The 20,030-nt window shown below is 54.6% G+C and overlaps 3 protein-coding genes across 7 annotated transcripts; 1 reads left to right on the top strand and 2 right to left on the bottom strand.

Annotated features, from left to right (window-relative positions):
- Window positions 1-89: 89 nt before the first annotated feature.
- sh3gl2b (SH3 domain containing GRB2 like 2b, endophilin A1) lies at window positions 90-9,229 on the top strand. Of its 3 annotated transcripts, XM_088421662.1 has the most exons (9): window positions 90-303; window positions 4,961-5,029; window positions 5,098-5,314; window positions 5,418-5,551; window positions 5,648-5,806; window positions 5,887-5,990; window positions 6,062-6,192; window positions 6,782-6,899; window positions 8,818-9,229. In XM_088421662.1, the coding sequence occupies exons 1-9, from the start codon at window positions 259-261 to the stop codon at window positions 8,873-8,875; spliced, it is 1,035 nt and encodes a 344-aa protein (XP_088277788.1). In that variant the 5' UTR covers window positions 90-258; the 3' UTR covers window positions 8,876-9,229. The 3 variants fall into 3 exon arrangements, with proteins under 3 accessions (XP_088277788.1, XP_088277794.1, XP_088277778.1); XM_088421668.1 differs by lacking the exon at window positions 6,782-6,899; XM_088421652.1 differs by having other exon boundaries at window positions 91-303; window positions 6,782-9,229.
- Window positions 9,230-9,799: 570 nt separating this feature from the next.
- On the bottom strand, window positions 9,800-15,114 carry LOC148428490 (coronin-2B-like). Its single transcript, XM_088420551.1, has 14 exons — window positions 15,037-15,114; window positions 13,538-13,738; window positions 13,353-13,469; window positions 13,145-13,294; window positions 12,879-13,079; window positions 12,702-12,818; window positions 12,467-12,571; window positions 12,275-12,371; window positions 11,984-12,099; window positions 11,827-11,917; window positions 11,631-11,752; window positions 10,987-11,139; window positions 10,152-10,220; window positions 9,800-10,088 (listed from the first exon to the last, which is right to left on the bottom strand). Exons 1-14 carry the CDS (start codon window positions 15,049-15,051, stop codon window positions 10,020-10,022), a joined length of 1,623 nt encoding a protein of 540 aa, XP_088276677.1. The 5' UTR covers window positions 15,052-15,114; the 3' UTR covers window positions 9,800-10,019.
- Window positions 15,115-15,932: 818 nt separating this feature from the next.
- LOC148428489 (uncharacterized) lies at window positions 15,933-19,720 on the bottom strand. Of its 3 annotated transcripts, none has more exons than XM_088408952.1 (10): window positions 19,342-19,720; window positions 19,188-19,253; window positions 19,010-19,101; window positions 17,904-18,045; window positions 17,809-17,838; window positions 17,656-17,735; window positions 17,453-17,543; window positions 16,574-16,645; window positions 16,308-16,478; window positions 15,933-16,228 (listed from the first exon to the last, which is right to left on the bottom strand). In XM_088408952.1, the coding sequence occupies exons 1-10, from the start codon at window positions 19,634-19,636 to the stop codon at window positions 16,167-16,169; spliced, it is 1,101 nt and encodes a 366-aa protein (XP_088265078.1). In that variant the 5' UTR covers window positions 19,637-19,720; the 3' UTR covers window positions 15,933-16,166. The 3 variants fall into 3 exon arrangements, with proteins under 3 accessions (XP_088265078.1, XP_088265086.1, XP_088265093.1); XM_088408960.1 differs by having other exon boundaries at window positions 17,904-17,997; XM_088408967.1 differs by lacking the exons at window positions 19,010-19,101; window positions 19,188-19,253; window positions 19,342-19,720 and adding an exon at window positions 18,131-18,224.
- Window positions 19,721-20,030: the final 310 nt, after the last annotated feature.

The following is a 20,030-nucleotide window of genomic DNA, read 5'->3' as shown; positions in this document are numbered from 1 at the left end:
TTGGCCCGGTGGAACCAAACAAAAAATATCCTTCAATCCACGGCGTTGGTTTACATAGACGATCTTTGGCGGACCCGCCTCCTCCTCCTCCTCTTCATCCTTCCCCCTGCTCTCGCCTTTTTCCGCGGACTGCAAAGCGATCGCAAGGCAAACTGCCTCGCTGCGCGCGATCCTCATCACGAGTGGACGCCGAGTGGACGAGCGCCTCGTCCGTCATCGCCTTTTCTTTGCACTCGAGTCCAATTCGGAGACGCGGGGATGTCCGTCGCGGGGTTGAAGAAGCAGTTTCACAAAGCCACGCAGGTACGGCTTCGTGCGCGCGCGCGCGCGCGCGCGCGCTCATCAGCAGCATCCTCGCCAACATCCAGACGTAAACACGACGCGGCCGCCAGGCTGCCTCCAAGCACATTTCCACCACATTTTGCGACATTTCCTTGCCCACGCGGGTCCTCTTGCATTTAGTTAAGCTTTTTTTGAAGCGCGTGTGCATATGTGGAAGCGATTTTATGGCGGGCTGACACGCGCACGGTGGGATGTAATGTTACGTAACAGAGAGGCCTTTAAGACGGCGCTTGTGATTGGCTGTTGCCGCACAACAGGGAATTCCCTCCATCCTCCATCACGGCATCTTTACTTTGTACGCGTCCGTTCCATCATCCACAATCCAAATGCCCGGTCCCTCCTAACGTTAGCTGTTCACCTGGAGAAAGTCCGTATCAAACCTTTGACCCTGTGCGCGTTTTTGTCTGCCCATGAACGCATCACTGCAACGATCCCGTTTGCCAAGCCCAGCCGCAAACAGTAAACGTGCCTATTCCCACCCGGGAGCTCAGAATGTGGGACAAATCTGCGTGTGTGTGTGTGTGTGTGCGCGCGCGTTTGTGTATGGGTTTGCGTTAGAGCTGAGGCACCCCAACGTGGCCGCCGCCATCATCAGACACAGGAAACGTGACACCTCAGTCACCAGACTGAATTAAAGATGAGCAAAAGGGCGAGGGAGGGAGGGAGGCTGCACGACTTTGACGGGTTGGATCAAATAGGACTTTGGCTACTTTTGCGCCTGGGGTGGCTGCCTTAGAGGGGTGGGGCCTTGTGAGCGATGACCCTAAGCGCCCGAAAAGGGTTTGGATCCTATTTGGCAGCCTCGGTTGCTCGGAGTCCCGCTGTGCACCACCGTGATGGTGTTCCGCAGGGTTCAATGTGGGGGCTCCCGCTATTCCTCGTACAGACAGCATAGGCCTCAAAGGCCAGTCCCGAAGGGCCGCGATCCTGCATGTTTTCGACGCTGCCCTCTTGCACACAGCCGATTCAAATGATTAGGATCGTTTTCAAGCGCCTGCTGATGAGCTCATCGTTTGAATCAGGTGTCAGTCATCGCGGCCCTCGGGGACCGGAGTTCGACGCCCTCGAAACGGACGCTATTTGCCGCCTGCGCCTCCCATCTTAAGAAAGCGCGGCATTCCCTTTCACTGCTGCGCGCCTCACAGTCAGCTCTATCTCTCGACTCCCGCCAAGCAAAAAGGGCGCTTTCTCCTTAAAGGTCGGGTTGCAGCGGGTGAACGCTTTTTCTCGAGACCTCTAGGACCCCTGTACAAAACACGCATGTCATTTTGAAACGATTGGATAAAAGGCATACGTGCGGAGCTTTACTCGATTTCGAATCCCTCCTCTGCCATTGGAAGGTTTGACGTTTCTGTCGGACCCGGCGTGAAAATGTCCTCCTCCGATTCAAAACCTTGCCCAGCGCTAATTATTCAGTGCCTGATTTCTACATATTGTAGCATCACCTCCGCTAGCCCCAGCGGCGGATACGGGCACCGCACCTCATAGTCCGTCATGAAAACCTCGTTTTTAAACACCCTAGAAAATACATCTCTGTATTCCAAAACGTATCACCAACCAAGATATGAATCCGAATAGGCCCAATGACAATTTTGCAACCTTACCTTCAAATCGTTTTTGTGAAGAAGTGTTTTTTTGTTTTTTTCCGATTGCCCTCGTACACGTCACCCCGTTGACTTGGGCCCCCTGGCATCTTACGTAAAGCCGACACTCTTGAATTTGGGCTTTAAATTGGACAACAATTACAGGAGAGCCTCTTCTACATCTCAGATGGATTACTATAGTTTTTTGGAATCCTCAGCGATTTCCAGTCGGTCCAAAATACTGCCGCTCGCCTCCCCTAACTGGAGCTCGTTCGAGAGGAGCACATAAGTCGATCCTGGACTGCCTTCGCCGGTTATTTGAAGATTCTTTTGTTTTGACAGCTGAGGTAGGCACCAGCGCCGACCCTCGTGAGCATCGGCGCCTGTAGAAAATGGAAGGATGGATGGATTGGCGTTCTCAAACGACACTAAAGTAGAATGTGAGAATGGCGACCTCAAGGGAAAAAGAAAAAAAGACTCCACGTATGCGTTAAATGCAAAATCCATTCTCAAGCAAAATAACTATCTTCCAGAGATCCGGCCTGTTCCTTTGTGTCCGTTCTGTCTCAGTAAAACGAAGCAAAAGACGAGACATGAACGGAAAGGCCAGGAGATCTGCCGAGCGCTCGGATGCGTCAAAAATGGAACCGCCAAAAACGATCGCCCTCGGCTGCAGAGACAAATGAATAAACCGGGTCCCCGAAGGACATTAAAACAATATACGTAGTCGCGGGGACGCTACTCATAAATCCAGGCGTTTTTATAACAATGCGCCGTTATTTTCCATTCCACCTTTGACGCCATATGATTCCCAAATGACTTTGTTGCCAGGTCACGGCCGTCACCATCCTTGACGGCACAGCTGTCTTTAATTTCACAGCCGTTGGAAAAGGCTTTTGTTTTGTTTTAGCGGCCTCTTGAATGCAACATGTACAGCCCCCCCCCCACCGCACACGTTCAGAGGATGGTGTCACCATGGCAACCGCGCACGTGTGAAGGGAGGGCGAGCGCCACACACGCGCTGCGGTTGGCCGGGTCAATAATTGATGGCCCTCGAGGGAATCGCACGTGACGTTCGCGTGCGTGTGTACGCCTCCAGGTTCGCGTTGACTTGCGATTAAAATTGACGGGTTGCTCATCCGTCCTCCTCGATCATCTCCGCAGTTTCCGCTTCCTGTCCGACGCGTAGACGGATCTGCGGTGCGCGCGCGCACGCACTCGAGGCGTCGTCTGGGGAGGGAATCGCGGAATAACTTCCGGAGATGCTTATGTAACGTCCTCTCCATGCATGTTTGCGTCTTGGTGCTATTTTGCTTTTTTGGATTTGCCCTCAAGCGGCGGAGTGGAGGAGAGCCCTTTTGTTTGTCTCACCCGGAAGTCCCGAAGTTCCCCGAAACTATGGCCAAATAGCATCATGCGTGTTTTGTTTTTTGGGGGGAGCGATCCAACAAATCCAATCAATGTGCAAATTAAAAGCTCAAGTTGTTAAATAAGCCATATAAGGGTTAGGGTTAGCTCGCCATTAGCGCTAGCTAAAGATGAACTCGAGTCCCGCGCACCTGTGAATGGAAGAGACAAATCGAACCCGGCCGGTAAAGTAGAAGCCAACCAAATTTCGAAAGACGTTCCGCCATTAGGGTTCGTGCTTGCGAGTGCTGAGCTGCACAGTGGCGAAAAAGTCGATCGGCAGGGGAGGAAAGAAATAGTTAGTCTCGTCTAAAAGAGAGTTTTTCTGAGGAAAACCCTCAACTAAATAGATACATTTGTGTTCTTGTGCCATTTCAAAAGATTGACACAAGTCAATGTGTGACTGAAGCCACTTTATTGATGCTGTCAATGAAGTGGCTTCAGTCACGCATTGACTTGAACACAGTGGTTCTCAAAGCGGGGCTGGCGGAGCCCCGGGACTCCGTGGCCTGACCGCAGGGGTCCGTGTCATATTTTGGCTGTTTTGGAACGGATTTGGTTTGCCGATCGACAGCTACAGATTTGTGCCTCGTTTGGCTCAGTCTTTGGGGTTTTTTGGCGTCTACCTAGAAGCCATCGGAACATCTCGGAAGGTCAGAACACAAGCTTTTGGGGGGAAATTGACCTGGTTTGCTATTGGAAGCCGTCCAATTTGAAATTTTTGTTTTCTAAACTTCAGTATAGCTGAAAAGTAATATTTATACTTGTCGTGAAATTGAATAAAAAGGCCTGAATAAAAAGTTTGAGAAGCCATGCGGTTGTAACATTGACCTTTTGCTGTGTGCTGGCTGCGCTTTGCATTGACTTGCAATCAGGAGGAACGCTGCCGTTTTCTTTTGTCAGCGGCCTAATGATTACGACAAGATTCAAATGCGACATTGTCCGTCCTAGCCAGTTTGGTTCGCCAACCAGCTTTAATACCACATTAGCATTTTTGTTGCCGCGCTTAGCCGTTTTGTGCCTGGGGTGGCTTCCTTGTGCCTGGGGCGGCGGCAAGCGCAGCTTGGAGCTTCCCATTTCCAGGACGCGGAAGGCTAAACGTGGGCCGCTTCCGCGGAAAGGAAGCTCCCTCGTACAAGGGACGCACATCGCTCTTCATTTAGCAAAGGCGCCTTCGGGCACATTTTTCCCAATGGTAAATCGACCATTCGTCAGCCCGCCAACGTCGACTCCGCCCCCGAAGTCGCCTTCCCCCGGCCAATCAAGTGACGGCTCCAAGACGCGATTGTCCTTTGCGTCCCGCGGCCCGACAACCCGAGCGCGTGAAGCCCCGTACGCGGAAACGGATCGAATCGGCGTAGGGATGAAAAGTCGAAGAGATTCGAGTGTTTTCAAAGACGGCGTAACTACGGCCGCCGCATCTGGTGGTCCGACTCCGCCGCGCATATGTAGACGTGCGCGGCGGCGACCGTTTGCCCGGTCCGAAAAAAGGTACCGATTTTTTTCCCCCGCAATAAGCGGGCCGCCCGATGGCGCGAAAGACGGGAGCCGCGCGGCTTTCTTCATTCCGTTCCTGTCCTTCTTTCCGCCGGCGGCCCGCACGCCCCCCGTCTCCGCGGCCTCGACAGAAAGTCAGCGAGAAGGTGGGCGGCGCGGAAGGAACCAAGCTGGACGATGACTTCAAAGAAATGGAGAAGGTAAACGCGTCGAGGAAGACGGCGAGCGGCAAACGTCTTTGGTGCTCACGCGCGCGCGCTCTCGCAAGAAAGTGGACGTGACCAGCCGAGCCGTCCTAGACATCATGACCAAAACCACCGAGTACCTGCAGCCCAACCCGGCCTCCAGGGCCAAGCTCAGCATGATCAACACCATGTCGAAAATCCGCGGGCAGGAGAAGGGACCGGGATACCCGCAGGCCGAATCGGTCCTGGGAGACGCCATGTTGAAGTTTGGACGGGACCTGGGGGAGGAGTCCTGTTTCGGTAAGGGGGCTCCTCTTCCCCGTCCGACGCTCCTTCACGCCCGCTCATCCTCCGCGTCGTCGGCGGCGGCTCGGTTCCGGTCCCCGACCTCGTCCCCGCGCAGGCCTGGCGCTCATCGACGCCGGCGAGGCCATGAAAGAGCTGGGCGAAGTGAAGGACGCTCTGGACATGGAGGTGAAACAGAACTTCATCGACCCGCTGCAGAACCTGCACGACAAAGACCTGAAAGAGATCCAGGTGCGGTATAGCGCGGCCAAAAGTCACTCGGAGCCAAACGCTCGCCAAACGCTCGCCAAACGCTCACGGGTCCTTCTTCCCCTCGCTCCCGCTCAGCACCACCTGAAGAAGATGGAGGGCCGCCGTCTGGATTTCGACTACAAGAAGAAGCGTCAGGGGAAGGTGCAGGACGATGAGATCAAACAGGCACTGGAGAAGTTTGATGAGAGCAAGGAGATCGCGGAGCAGAGCATGTTCAACCTCCTGGAGAGCGACGTAAGACCTCCGTCTCTTTGGGGGATGGTTTTCACGGCTTTCGCGGAGGTGGTAGACGAGGCTGTGCGCTTTCCTTGCAGATCGAGCAGGTGAGCCAGCTGGCGGCGCTGGTCCAGGCCCAGTTGGAATACCACAGTCGCACCGCCCGGATCCTCCAGCAGCTCTCGGGCAAAATGGACGACAGGTACGGCGACGACCCGCGTGGAAATGCTTTCCCCGTTGCTCTCCTGAAAACCTCCGCCTCGCCACCTCAAGGATAAAGGAGGTCTCCGCTAAGCCCAGGAAGGAGTTTGTTCCCAAACCGCGCATGACCCTGGAGCTGCCGCCGCCGAGCGAGAGCCACAACGGCGGCCTCCACTCCGCCAAATCCCCCGCGAGATCACCAGGTACCCAAATCCGCAGGCTTACCCGCCCCGAAAGCGAGCCGACTCGACTCGACCAGGCTCCTTAGCTTCGCGTCAAAATAGCGAGCCGGCTTCCGAACAGAGCTAGAGTCCCGACCCGAGACGGTTTCCGTTTCCAAATTCGTACGCAAGGTTCCTTTCTCGCGTTTGGCGCGCAATAGCGTTTTTCCGCATCCGGGTGAGCGCGCCGTCGACTTATCAGAAAACGAAAGGCTTTTATTTCCGCCTCTCATCCGCGCCTTTTATTTGCGAACCGTCACCGTTCGCCGAACGATCGTGGGCTGCCGCGATACCATTGCCGCGATACTATTATAGGGTGCGTTCAAATCGGAATCAGTCTGACGGCGATTGACAAACGAGCGCGATGGAGCCACAACCTCAGGAACGACATCAACGTCGCCCTTCCGAGCGAATGACCCACGCTATTGCTTTAAAGGGACGGTGTGTGAGATTGAGCACCGCCTCCCGCCGCCGCCCGTCCCGAAAAACGGTCTCAATCGTACACACCGTCCCCGGAAAGAGTCGGAAAGCTCCCGATGAAGTGACGCCCCGCCCGGTCCGTGCGCCGCAGCCCCGCCGGACCAGCCCTGCTGCCGGGCGCTCTACGACTTTGAGCCGGAGAACGAAGGCGAGCTGGGCTTCAAGGAGGGCGACGTCATCACGCTGACCAATCAGATCGACGACAACTGGTACGAGGGAATGATCCGCGGCCACTCGGGCTTCTTCCCCATCAACTACGTGGACATCCTGGTGCCGCTCCCGCACTGAGGCCCCGCGACGCGCACGGCCGTCGCCGCCGTCCTCCTTTGGCGTCCCCCCCCCCTCTGTCTTCTTCTTTTGCTCTGCTTTGCGCCGCCGTCGGGGAAGGCGGGGCCGCGGGACTCCAGGGGGGCGAGCGAACCGGCGCCGGCTCGGGGGACGGGCCCAAACCGCCGCCGCCGGCGCGTAGGTCGGACGTGCGCGCGGTCTTGTTTGCGTCCTTCCCGTCGGGGCGCCGCGGCATGGCTCTCTCCTCGTCTCCTCGTCTTTTCTTTCGCCGCTTTGCATGAGCCGGCCCCTCCGGCGAAGCGGCCGCGCGTCGCGGGATCGCGGCCGCTCAGCAATAAGTTTCCAAAACGGTGGGGGCGTCGGGCCAACGCTTCCTGGGCCTTTTGTGTTGGGGCTGCTTCGTTTCTTTTTTTTCAAGCGGCGTTTGCATGCGGGACGGGTCGCCCGACGTCACCGTGGTGAATTGTGAGTGATTTAGTGGCAAAAGCAGCAGTGGTCGTGGCTTCGTTTAACCTCGCCGCTCGGTATCCAGCCGCCGCATTCAAGCCGAACGGCAACGCGAAGCGCGCCGGCGCGGCGCGGCGCACCGCACCGCGTATTCCCACGGCGAGGCCGCCCAATGGCGCCCGTCGTGCTCGGGTGCGGTCGTCTGGCGTGGCGTCCTCCGCGTCCACCAAAGGAATCAAAAGTGTTTGGCCGCGCTAGCGGCGCCGTATTTAAGGTCGGCGGCGGAATGTGTTGCCATACTGAGTATTTAGCACTGTGGTGGGAAGGAACAAAGTATAAATACTTTCACTACATTGTTTTAGGTTTTTTTTTCTTTTTCTTTTCCGGGTATGTGCATTTTGCATAAATGGGGAGTTTGCAGTCTGTCCGTTTTGTTTTAGGAGACCGCCGCTAACGTTGGCTTCGGGCTTAGCGTTTTGATTTTGGTTCCAAACTATTTCTGGTTATCCTAACGCTATTGCGAACAACTCGTGCTGCCAGCGTCGCGGCCCTGGCTCCTTTACAGCACAGTATAATGTTAGCTTAGTCTCGCTAGTACCATTCTGTTGACTATTTGTTTCTACGTCGTAGCCCTGAACATCATTGTGGCCTGAAGATACTCTGGAAAAACTTCAAACTCCCCCTTTAAGTATTGTTTGTGCGACAACTTGTTGAGTTGAAATCCCTATATTGACCTTCCGCTCCTAACTTTGTCAAAAGAGGCTTGTCGCTCTACCTTTTTTCGGCCTTTGCGGATGACTACGTGCTGGAATTAGAGGTCAAATCATCCAGAAAAACAGGGATGCAAACAGTGGCGACATTGAGGAACCCCAACTGGGAATAAAAAAAAAATACACACAGGGTGGCTTTTTTCCCCCCGCAACGTTGGGAACAAATTGCTTTGCTAGCATAAAAATCAAGCTAACGAACATGTTCCTATATACAGTAGGGTTTGACACAGCCCTATGAAGTCGTTTCCTTTTGTCCTGAAGTTTGTACTTTCTTTTTGCGCTACATTGTCATTCCTACTTTTCACACCGTATTCCCGCATACGTACAGATTGGAGTACTTTTGCCACCCCTGATTGAGCAAAGCACAAGGTTACATACTCAAGAATGACTCACCCCGATCATCCAGACAATATCGATATGAAGAGCGATTCGCCGCGATGGCAATAAAAACAAAAAGAATGTTCCCATAAGCTTATCTACGTTTGTGGGCTGCATGCTTTGCATCATGGTGGCCTGATGCTATGTTGTGTAATTTCCTTGTATCCCTTTTCAGAGCTTTTTTTTTTTTTTTTTTTTTCAAATATTTTGTCTTCGTCAATGCCCGCGTGTATTTTGACCTCAGCGAGGAACCGGCGCGGCCTTCGTCACTTCACGTCGTCGCGGAGAGTACGCATACTTGAAGATGGGCGCGGCGGCATTCCGCCATCGGGACCGGAAGCCGTGCCATGGCGTGACCTTGCTTTGCCTTGCAGCTGTCTAAAATAGGCCTGGTGCCCGCCTGGTGTCTTCTGCTCAGCTACGCGTGTACCTTATTTATTGTATTTATTATTTATTTGGTCCCACGTCTTTATTTTTATTTGACGTTTGTGGCGTACTTTGGAGGCGCGGGGTGGGGTAGGTGTAGTCCAAGCTAGCCCGTAATTCTAACTGTCGCTCTCCTCGTATTGGATGATGATGATATATACGACCAGTATATGTATATCTGCTTGTTGTGAAAAGACCTGCAATGTAATGACAATAAAGGATTAACGCTACGAATATTTCCTTTTTTTTTCTTTGTTTTGCTCAAGGAAATACCCTCACAAGTGAATTCAAATATTTGTTTATGAATGCATTTGACATGTTTCAAGAGAAATGTTGAAAACTGCAAAACACTCAGTTGTCGATGGCCAATTCAACTTCGGGCTCCAGTTCAAAAAATGTAGTAGACTCTACTACATTTTTTGATACTCTACTAAGTACAGTATAGAAAATGGATGGGTAGATTCTTGGCCTACGTAACGCAAGCCATGAATTGAATACCAAACCGTGATGCAGTTTGTCCATCAGTCCACCGAGAGTGCTGCTGAGACTTGTTTTGGTTTCCGTCCTCCCCTGCCCTGCTTTTTTCTTCAATTTAAGCAAAGCGAACACGCGTTTAGCGCTGACAGCATCGAGCCGTCACGAAGCCTGGACATGACGAGCACGATTACAGACCGGAAGTACGATAATAATGACACATTAAAGGAAACACCCACAGCATGTGATGATTTACAAAATGTATCCTCAAAAGTTTTATTCAAAGCTATCCTTTTACAAGGTCGTACATTTCTGTAAGTTTTTTTTTCATATTACACTCCGAGCTTTGGGTTTTTATTCATTTTGAAATTCTCCACCGGAAGTGATTCAAGTTATCGGTTCCTCACTAAAATATCCGGCGTGTTTTGGACCAGAGAGGGTCGAGGACAAACAGCTTTTTTTTTTTTTTTTCAAAGTAATTGAATACAATCAGCGCACAAATAAAGTGGGTTGCTCCTTTTATCGCGGTAGCGAACGCGTTAGCTGTCACCGCGTCAAGCTTGAGTGGTTGTTATTAGTGAGTGTGATTTCCTGTTCGAGCTCGGCTATCCTCACCTGGAAGTGGGCAACAAAACACTCGCGTTAGCGGGCGGCCAAAGGTCAAGCGCCTGCACTGACCTCTTTCTGCTCCAGTATTTCTCGGAGACCTCGGATCTCCTCTTGCTGTTTGTAGAACGCCTCGCGGAGCTGAAAAGTAAAAGGGCAAGATCGAATTGTAGACGACGGACGGATCGTTCACCCGCCCCCAGGGGGCCGTTGGATTTGTCAAAAATCTCCTTTTACTGGAAATCCGCAATGTAAAAAATCACGAGGATTCATTCTCCGGAGAATAACTGCGGACGCAACTAGAATGGTTTGGAAATAATAGTTTGGAAAGGTCATGCTTTTCTTTAAACTGCAGATTCCAAATGTTTGAAATACAGCGTGGCATTAAACATCACTTGCAATTGGCCAGATACCCGAAGTGGAGACAGTGCCCTTCTCATTTTTAATGCCGATATATTATGATACTGTTCGTCGCGTGCCGTATGGCGCGGAAAATACGGTAGCTCCATGGTGAAATCGATATTTCGCTAAAGTGGCGGCGGGTGTACAAGTCAAGTTCTCATTCGGTGTAGACGTTTTTTGGCCCTCCTGTACGTTGACGCGTGAAAATAAATCCCCAGGTTCGGAAAGGGATGGACGGCAACGCGAATGCCGAGACTCATCATCGTGAAATAGGTAAAAATGCTAGTTAATTGTGACGTTTTGAAACAAGTCATGCCGCAAGGTATCGACGTTTTTTTCGGGCAATTGCTAAAAGCGGCATGGCCTATTTTCTCGACGTTTTCCACAAGAATTTCTGAAATTAATCTTGAAATCGATTTTGTTGCTTTATGACTTCAAATCACAACGGTCGAGCTGAGGGAAAGGAAGATTTGATGTTTTGGGGCCCCGTCCCAGAGGGTCTCACCTCATCCTCAGTCGTGGGCGGCGGCCTCTCGGTGGGCTCGCAGCAGTGGGGCGTGACATCGTACAGCCACAGCTGTGACTCGTCCGCCTGCCACTCGCGCGCCTCTCTCTGGTATTTGGCGTCTTGGTAGTCCAGCTGCTCCTCCAGGAAGTTCTAGTCAATGGATATCAAAAATAAAGGAAGAAATAAAGAAAGACGTCTCTCTCGGCTTCCTTATTCAAAGGCAGGCGCGTCGGTCTCGTAGCAGGAGGCGCACATGTAAGCCTTCGACTCGCTCGTACTCGGGGTTCCCGTTCCCGGGGACCCGAGGGAAGGAAGATGCAGAGGACGTGTCGCCATCTGCACGGTACGCGTGCCGGCGGCGATTAACCGATCGCAGAACGCTACGCAATCTGTAGCGTAAACGCGCAGGCAGCGATACCGAAGCGAACAGACGACATCTTGCTCTCCGACCGGTTTATCGCCGCTAGCGTACGTACTCCGCGCCTTCCTCCCACAATGCGCACGGCGCATACGCCGACAGCCATAAAGCAATCATCGAACGTTACGTAATACGTGCGGCGCGTACGGCGGGAGCCATGAAGCGACTCAGTTCCCTTTCCCAGTCGATAGTCGAGCGTACGCGGAGATCGCGGCGCACCTACCTTATGGAGGAAGCCGAGGGTGGAGCGGGGTGGCGCTCCGGAGCGCCGGTCCTTGTCGGCGAGACTTTCCGTGTAGGGGTTGACCGCTCGAGCGGCAGGGTGGAGAGACATCAGGACCGGGCCTGCCGGGCCCAAAGGAGGAGTTTCCGCCGGCCCGTTTACAAAAGCGCCTTTCGCGGCGGCGGTTGGGACCGACCCCTGTCGATTCCCGCCAGCCACTCTTGAGCCGTGGCGGCGGCTCGGTTGGCCGCCGTCATGGGGTAGAGATCCTCGTGGAACGTCGCCGACTGGCGGGAGCGACAAAGCGTCGGAAGCTTTCCCAACCGTCCAGCCGGGTGGCGAAGCCGACCCACCTTCTTGCGCGGCACGAACAGGGAGAGCGGCTCCACGAGGCCTTTGACGGCGATCAGGCGGTAGAAGCGGAAAATCTCGCAGACGGTCACGTCCAAGCCGCGCTTCGGCATCACCGCTGTACCGCCGCGGGGGTCGCGTTAGCGCTCAAATCGTTCGCAACAAACGCACGCAGCGCTCGGACCCCGTTCCCGCCCTGCCGTTCGGCTAAGCTTTGTCGCACGCGAGGTTTGAACCGTTTTGAACATCGATTGTGCCGGCTGCCGATCGGTTGGCCTTGGTCCGCATCTCACCGAGTCCTTTGTGAGGCAGCGGGGACCTGAACTCGGTCAGGAAGCTGACGTACGGTTTCTCCCAACTCAGCTCGTAGTACCTGATGTTCCCGTCGCCCTGCGGCACACGCGCTCCGGCTGACATTCCAGTCTTGGCCCGCCACGTCCATGAAGGCGTTTGTGTCACGCACTGACTGAGACGGACGCGCTAACCTTGCCCGCGAGGTAAAGCATGTCGGTGTCCGGATCGAAGAACGGGAAGAGGACTCCCGCAGAGCCATCTAGATCTTCTTCGTAGAGCGGCTCCGACAAGTCATCCTACTCACAAAAAGGAGACGGCGCACCATTCCTTTGTATGTTAAGCACATGTGCAGAAATTGACAATAAACTCGACTTTGACTTTGACCTTTGCAGACCTCGCCAGTAACTACGCGCTAGCTGGATTTACCGGGTCCCAGAGGACAAACTGTCGGTGGTTCCAAGGCGAGAATCCGGTGCTCAGCAACATCTTGGAGCCCCCGACGTACACCACCTTGCTTGCCCTGTGAGCCTTGTTGCAGGACACCTGCGGCACCAAGGTCACGCGCGTCACGGGCGCCGCGAGCGTCTCGGCGCAAAAGCCCACCTGGAGAGTCCGTCCCGTTCGAGGGTCCAGAACTCGAACGCGCCTGTCTTTGGACGCCACCGCCAGTCGGCTTCCTTCCGGGTTGAAGCTGACCGACAGCAGCAGCATCTCCGAGGGGAAGCGGCGGTGGACGGGTGCCATGACTACGCGCGCCGGGCGCCGGAGCACGGCTCCTTCTTGGGACACGTCCCAGAGGAGGACCTGGGGCCGAGACGCAAGATCTCTCGGGGGACGGTTTCAACCAGCGCCCGGATTCGGGACCTCACCCTGCAGTCGTAGGCCGAGCTTAGGAGGAGGTTCTCGGCGGTGGGATGCCACTCGATGAGTCCCACTCTCCTGGAGTGCGCGATCAGAGTCTTCCTGGCCCGAGTCAGGTTTTGTTGGACGCCGCAGGGCGGTATGTCCCATATCTTCACCTGCAAAGTGAGGCGTTTAAAGGCCGCGGCCCATCCGAGAGAACGCGTGCGTAAGCACCGTGCAGTCTTCTGAACACGAAGCGATGCAGTTGTCGTCAAAGGGGTTCCACTTGATGTCGAGGACCTGAGCCCTGTGCGCGCACACCTTCGGGTGCTGGGGGTCAACTCTGCCCGTCTGGAAGGAGACAAGTCAAACGTCCCTTTGTTTTGCCGGACCGCCGACGATAAGTACGGCGTCCCTACGTGATGGATGGGCAACACCAGGAAGGAGCCGCCCCCGGCGCACTCCGTCACCACGGCGATGAAAGAAGGATTGACGGAGCAGTACTGCTTGTCGTGGACGCCGCGCGTGATGGGGATGCCGTCGTAGCCGTGCTCTCTCCCGGACGCCTTCCCGAAGACGTGGCGGAATTTGGAGCGGCGGAAGGATGAGCGCCGCGACATCTGCCGGAGGGAAACGGAGAGGTTTGCGCCCGCGTGCTAACGATGTCAAGCGAAACCCGGCGGCTACTGGTGACCCCCCGATCGTGGTTTTTTCAAGTTAGGCGCCGCCGGAGATTCCCGATAAGCTGTCGCGCGTTGCTGTTTGCCGTGGAAATGTGACGTTTCACACCTCTTGCGGAGGACTTTCTAACCCGGCGCCCGCCGACGATCCCCGGTCGCTTTTACGAGGGCTAGGGTTAGGGTCGGGGTTCAAAAGCGCCAGCTTTCGTTTGACCCCACCCGATGAGCTGCGCGGAGCAATGGAGCAATGGCCAGGGCCGGTGTCGAAGTACGAGGAGGAGCGGTCGGAGGAGCGGTCGAGGAGCGGTCGGAGGAGCGGTCGGAGGAGCGGTCGAGGAGCGGTCGGAGGAGCGGTCGGAGGAGCGGTCGTAGCGGCGCTTTCTCCGGGACTCGGTCCTGTCTCGGTCGCCGACGGAATTTCTGAGGCCTCCGCCGCCGTTGCCGTTGTTGATTCGTCTGAGAATAATTCTAAGCGCGCAACGCTAAAAGTCTCCCTTTGGCGTACGCAGTCAATCAATCCATCAAGTTTTGGTCGTAAGGTCTCAAAGGGCGTGACGGAGACATCTTTTGGGTGTAGGTACAAAACAGCATCCCCCGTCAAAGCCGGACAGCGGCCTCGTCTCGGTCCGGGTCCTCTCAAACGTTTTGTTCTCGTCTCCTTCCCGGAGCCCTTTTGCTCTCTTATTTGGCGGGCTCATTTGGGGGTCAAGGGGGCCGCCGATCGGATTCCGCATCCGACCTAATGAAGGTTCGGGCCGCGCCGTCGGCGCGCTCGGGTCAATGTGCCGCATGATCAGGTCGCATCAATAATGCCGTATCGGGTTGAATTTTCTCATAAATAATGAAGCGCTACACGGACGCGCGCAGTGACAAATTGGTCACCTGTAACAGATCGCTTCTCTCGTTAAATATTCACCGGTGACATTTAAACTTCCTGTTTGCAGCGAGAAAGGCAGATCCGCCCGGAACGCCTGCGAAGGTATCACGCGCGCCGTAGCGTGAAAGTTCGTCGGAAACGCTTTCCGTTAAGTCGGAGATACGCCGTGAATACGTCTGGTTTTTTGCGGTTGGCCTGCATCGAGTTTGTTCGGAATGCTAAAATGCTAACATCAAACCCCCTAACTCAGGCGGATGGCGGCTGTGTAGCACCAATATGATATGATTTCATGAGGCAGTCCCCCCCCATAACGCACATGCGGGAAACGGCCTCAATGTCAATCCTCATTTGCCGATCTTACCTCTGAGGCGCTCATTCAGAGACGAGCGGCTGGACGGGCGGCAGGTGGAAGCGGGACTTGTGGACGGGCGCGCCGCGTCCCGCCTGCTGATCTCTGATGTTCCGCGAGCACGTGAGCCGAGCGGGGTTCACGCCCGGCCGCCCGCGCACAAACGCGCCGCAACATGCGACACCGCCGCGCCGCGCCGCACGCCGATGACAAGTTCCCCGCCCGCCCGCCCGCCGCAAAAAGAGCAGGTTGGCACACCCGTCCTTCCTCAACCCAAATATCATCTCGCTTTTGACTTCAAACTGCGCAACCCGCCCTTTTCCCCGAATCATCGCGAGGCATTTGAAAAACAAAAAACTTCGAACGGTGCCGCGCCCGTGTCCGGTCAGTTGAATTTCGGAGCTGCATTTGTACTCGTATCGCTTGGCGTTTTTATTCGACTCCGGACGACGGTTCGAGTAACGTCAATTTGATTTCCGACTCGATCGCAATGGATGTGTTTTAGATGCGCATCCATATAAAAGGTAAGAAAATAATGGCGCCTGACTTTTCGCAAACGCTGTAGCCATAAGTAGCTTCACGTTCAAATGAATTTGCTCTTCATTTGAAAGGAAATACACTGTTCCTTTCATGACATTGAAAACATTTGACTATATCTACTGAGAGCTTGCACGCGGCTTTGTTCAAATATGCCTTACCTTGTGACGGGCCTTTGGCGTTACTCCATTTGAGGAGTGATGCGACTTTTGGATCTTCCAACACCTTCGCTAAAAAGAGTTGACTTCAAACTCAGAAACATTCGCGGCACGCCGCAATTCAGGTCACGGTTTAAGTGATGCTGCGCTCAAACCGGGAACATCGCATCGCTACTTTCGACAACTACTTTTGAGGCATAAAACAATGCGCGGTCAGAGACGTCTTTCCCAATTTTTATTGAGCCAAAAGTCACAGCGCGAAAGGAAAAACGTCGCAAAAGTTACCATATCCTTTCTGCGTATTCGCTGGCTGTGAGATCTCAGGCTGCATATTTCAACTGCGAGCAATCATTCAATCGACTGTTCGAAGATCAAGTCAGCCAGTTTGAAAAAAGCCAAATTATAGTCGGGCACTTTGCCGAGCGCCGCTTCAGCCAGATGAATCGGTCATCCGTCCCAACGGGAGGAAGGGGACGAAGGCGGGGAAGCTCCCGCCGACCCGGAAGAAGCTAGACGCCGTCAAACAGAAGAAGGAGAGCTCCTTGCCGCCCCCGTCACCTTTGCCATCAAACGCCGGCGTTATCTTACGGGCGCGGCCGCGCTCTTTGTCGGGGTTCTCCTCAGCCCGGGGATCGGGCGGCGAGGGCGAGGGCGAGGACCAGGGCGAGGGCCAGGGCGAGGGCGAGGGCGAGGGCGAGGGGGCCGGGACGGGCGAGTCTCCCGCGTCGGACCTTTCGGAGCGCTTGGCGCGTGCCGTTTCTCCGGGCGCCGCAAAGCCAAGGTCAACATTTCGCACGCCTCGGCCTCAGCTCAAAAGGAAAAACCAAACAAAAAAAAAACCAGAAAAAGAGTACCGTGCTCCTCCGACGGCGGGGACGTGCCGTTGGCCGCCGCAGACACGGGACGCTCGCGTGGGCTCTCGCGGCCTTTGGGGGGAATAGAACTCATTAAGAAGTGTGATCACGCCGAGCGGACGGGTCCAAAAGAAAGGTCGTGCAAGGTGACCATTAATCGACGTTGATGTTCCGGACCCATTTACATTTCTTTTGCCTATGGATAGTTTTTTTCTGCAAACGTTATAAGGCTCGACGTGATTAATTACTGCCACTCCGCTGCGCTTTTTTTTTAGTTTCAGACTTAGCCGGTCCGGGCCAGTCCGGTTTCCTCGAAGGCGCTCCCGATTCATTCTTGCTGCCGGGCCTCGTCCACGCAGGTCTCCCCGCGTCCAAGTTCCCCCCGTCTACCCTTTTACCCCGCGAGTTCGGGTCGCGCTTCGGATCGATTTGCTCCCTTTTCTGGGTTTGCCGTGAAAGCTCCCGGCCTTTTTGGGCCCCCTTCCTTCCACGCCAAGAACGCATGTGATCCATCTCAATCAACTGCGGAAGATTGCGCGATACATTAGCCCGGGCATGTCCAAAGCCAGTCCCGGACAGGTTCCCGTCCTCCCGCCGCACCCGATTCGAACGACGGGCTCGTGGGCGGGATCAGCGGAAGCCCGACAACAAACCCCGTCGTTTCAATCCGCCGCATCGGACGACGGAAACGTCAAAAACACGCAAGGACAGGTGGCCCTCCGGGACCGGCTTCGGACGTGCCCGCATTAGCCTCGAAAGAAGCACAGATTAACGCACATCGAAGGTTATTTCGTGAATTATTGAGTCGAAGGAGCCGACCCGCCGCCCGGCACCATTTTTTTCCCGCTTCAAAAAGGGAAGGATAATTCAAGACCAGACCTCGGTCATCCAGGCAGAGGACCTCGAAGTTGCCCGCGGGCTCCCTCGCATGTTTTCCAGGAGGCGAACGCCGCAGGTCAAACGAGTAGGTCTACAAACGGGAACACGGAATTGGTCGTGAGTATCATCCTCCGAAGGTTGATTCGCCGTCCGATAGGGGGCAGTGTTGGACCCGAGGCGCGCCATTTTATTCTTATTTTTACCCGGGACGCCCTTCTCAGCAGGCGGAGAATAACGAGAAGGATGACGATGACCAGCAGCAAAAGCACCAGCAGGACGTAACCTAAAAAAAAAAGCGGGGGCGCCGTCTTGCGGGGAGTCCCGACAGAACGCGGCCAACGTCGCGACGCTCTTACCCCAGGGAGATTTGGAGTCCGCGGGGGGTGCTGAAAGAGACGCCGTCAGTCGGCGGCCGCCCCCTCGATTTGGGTGCCGTCGATCGGGACTTTACCTGGCTTTGCGGTCGTCTCCTCCCGCGGTGTCGCGGACCTCCGCTCGTCGCTGCTCCGTGTGCTTCGTTCTTCTCGCGTCCCGGGCGTTTGCCCCTGGCGAGTCATTTTCAACAGATGCTCATTTTGGAAAAACGGAAGAAGCTGAAAAGATTAGAAAGGATGCGCGCATGGCTCAGAAAAGTGCTTCGCAACCTTTTTGGAGAGATTTCGCTTTCAGCCCCCCTACCAGCGCAAAGAATTGTTTGAAATGAAATATGCCCTGAGGCATTTCCCGTGGAGCGGCAAACGTTGACGAGTGCGTCTCTCTTAACTCATTCAAAACCAAAAACGACCCCCCCCCCCCCCCCCCCCCCCCCCCCCCCCAGGTGTTAGGGCTAAAGATGTTCGGCTACAGGAGGCTCTAAAAGTAGCTGACAGTGAAGTCCTTCAAAACGGATCGATTAGGTAAGAACTACTGTAGCAATTAATGACCTCAAATGTTAAAAGTACTGAAGGAATTGATCATTTTAACCCTTTGGCGGGCACAGCAGCCGCTTTCGGCAAAACGGGCACAAGCGTCCCCATCGCTTCAATTCAAAACGTACCCCTAAATTTCCCTAAATCCTGAATTTCTTGCCCGTTATGGACTCAACATGAAAAAACGCGTGCCGCCGCTGTGCCCAGCAAAAGGTTCAAGTTATCCATACCTTCAGTACTTTCAATATCTTAAGTAATTACTACAGGACTCAAGCATCTTACATAATCCAGCAGTTTTTAACGACTCCATTTTTGCCCGTTTAGACTATCGGCCGAAAGCGAGCCACGTGCCCGCTAAAGGTTTGGTATTTGAAAAAGCCCCCAAAAGAAAAGCGACTCGTCCGTTGGAAAATCGCGTCACAGTGAGAGTGCTCGGCCGTTTGATCTTAGAAAAATAATGTTTGTAAACATTAGGTTGCTTCATTTTCCAGTTGATTCGAAAGGACAGAGGCAGCGTTCGACAGTAGGTGGACGAGTAGGTAGTTTCAAGCAATTGGGGTATCTGTTGTGGAAAAATACTTCTATCAATAGTATACTGCAAAAGTTTGAGAGCCGCTAGGATGGGAATGAAGTCTGGGATCAGCCGCACCGTCGGCGTTGACGACGCGCGGCTCCGATCCAGCGAAGTCCCATCGCGATGGGGCGGCCCCGGCGTTGTCCTTGCGTCCACGGCGGAGGGCGCTGACGCGGGACGGCCAAGAGCAAACGCGAAAGGCGTGACATGCGGACCGGCGGGAAGGCAAGGCTTTCGACCGCATTTTGACTACCTGAGGCGGCCTCCTTCGGCGCCGCTGTTTGGTTTTGCCCTCGGCAAACAAAAGCCGTCGCCGAAACTGAAAAGGCCCAAAGTGTTCAGCTGCCTCCGGAGGCTCCGTTCCATTTCCCGCAGAAAGAATCGGCGCGAGCGAGATACGCACTCACCCAGGATGAGGAGTCGGGAGCTCATCTTCGGCCAAAATGAAGGAAAGCCGCGGACGCGGCTCGGCATTTCTCTGACGCTAGCCCGCCAGTTTCGTACCTTGCATTTGAATTGCGCGTTGCCTGTCTCGCTTTCAGGAAGCGAGACACCGACCGCAGGGTGCGCAAAGGCCGCAGAGACACAGGATGTAGCCGCTTGCTCTCCTCGCTCGTGGCGCCGACATGAAATCGCGCTTTTTAGTCTCGATCTGGACGGGGCGCCCTGAGGGAACGCGGATGGAGGCGGGATTCCCGACATCTTGGCGGGGCTTCTTCGGGTGTCGGAACATCAAATTGAATGCTTTCGATGCGGTACCCTTAAAAGTGGCGTTTTCTTTTCAAATGAAGAACAAAGTCATCGGAACTCCTTTGCAAAATGTCGCACGCCTCCGTTTGATCGTTTCGTATGGCTGCGCAGTGCAGTCGGAAACGAGATAGGACGGCGCGCAATATGGCTCCTGGAATTTCTGAACAGGACGTGCCGAGGGATTCCGCTCCAAATGCAGTCGCGGCCTTTATTACCCCTTCCGGTGCTCTGGTTCGCCATATACAGCGACAACGTTCCTGAGGCGCTTTGACCCGAGGAGCGTCAGGTCACCAAAATGCGCCCTCCTTTTTAGAGTGGGCGGATTTCCGATGCGCGGCCAAATAGG

The sequence above is a fragment of the Hippichthys cyanospilos genome, chromosome 1 (assembly GCF_059441005.1).
Source record: "Hippichthys cyanospilos isolate Australia breed blue-spotted pipefish chromosome 1, RoL_Hcya_1.0, whole genome shotgun sequence".
Lineage (NCBI taxonomy): Eukaryota > Metazoa > Chordata > Actinopteri > Syngnathiformes > Syngnathidae > Hippichthys > Hippichthys cyanospilos.
Note: the sequence above shows the minus strand (reverse complement) of the source record. Positions and strands in the feature narration are given on the sequence as shown.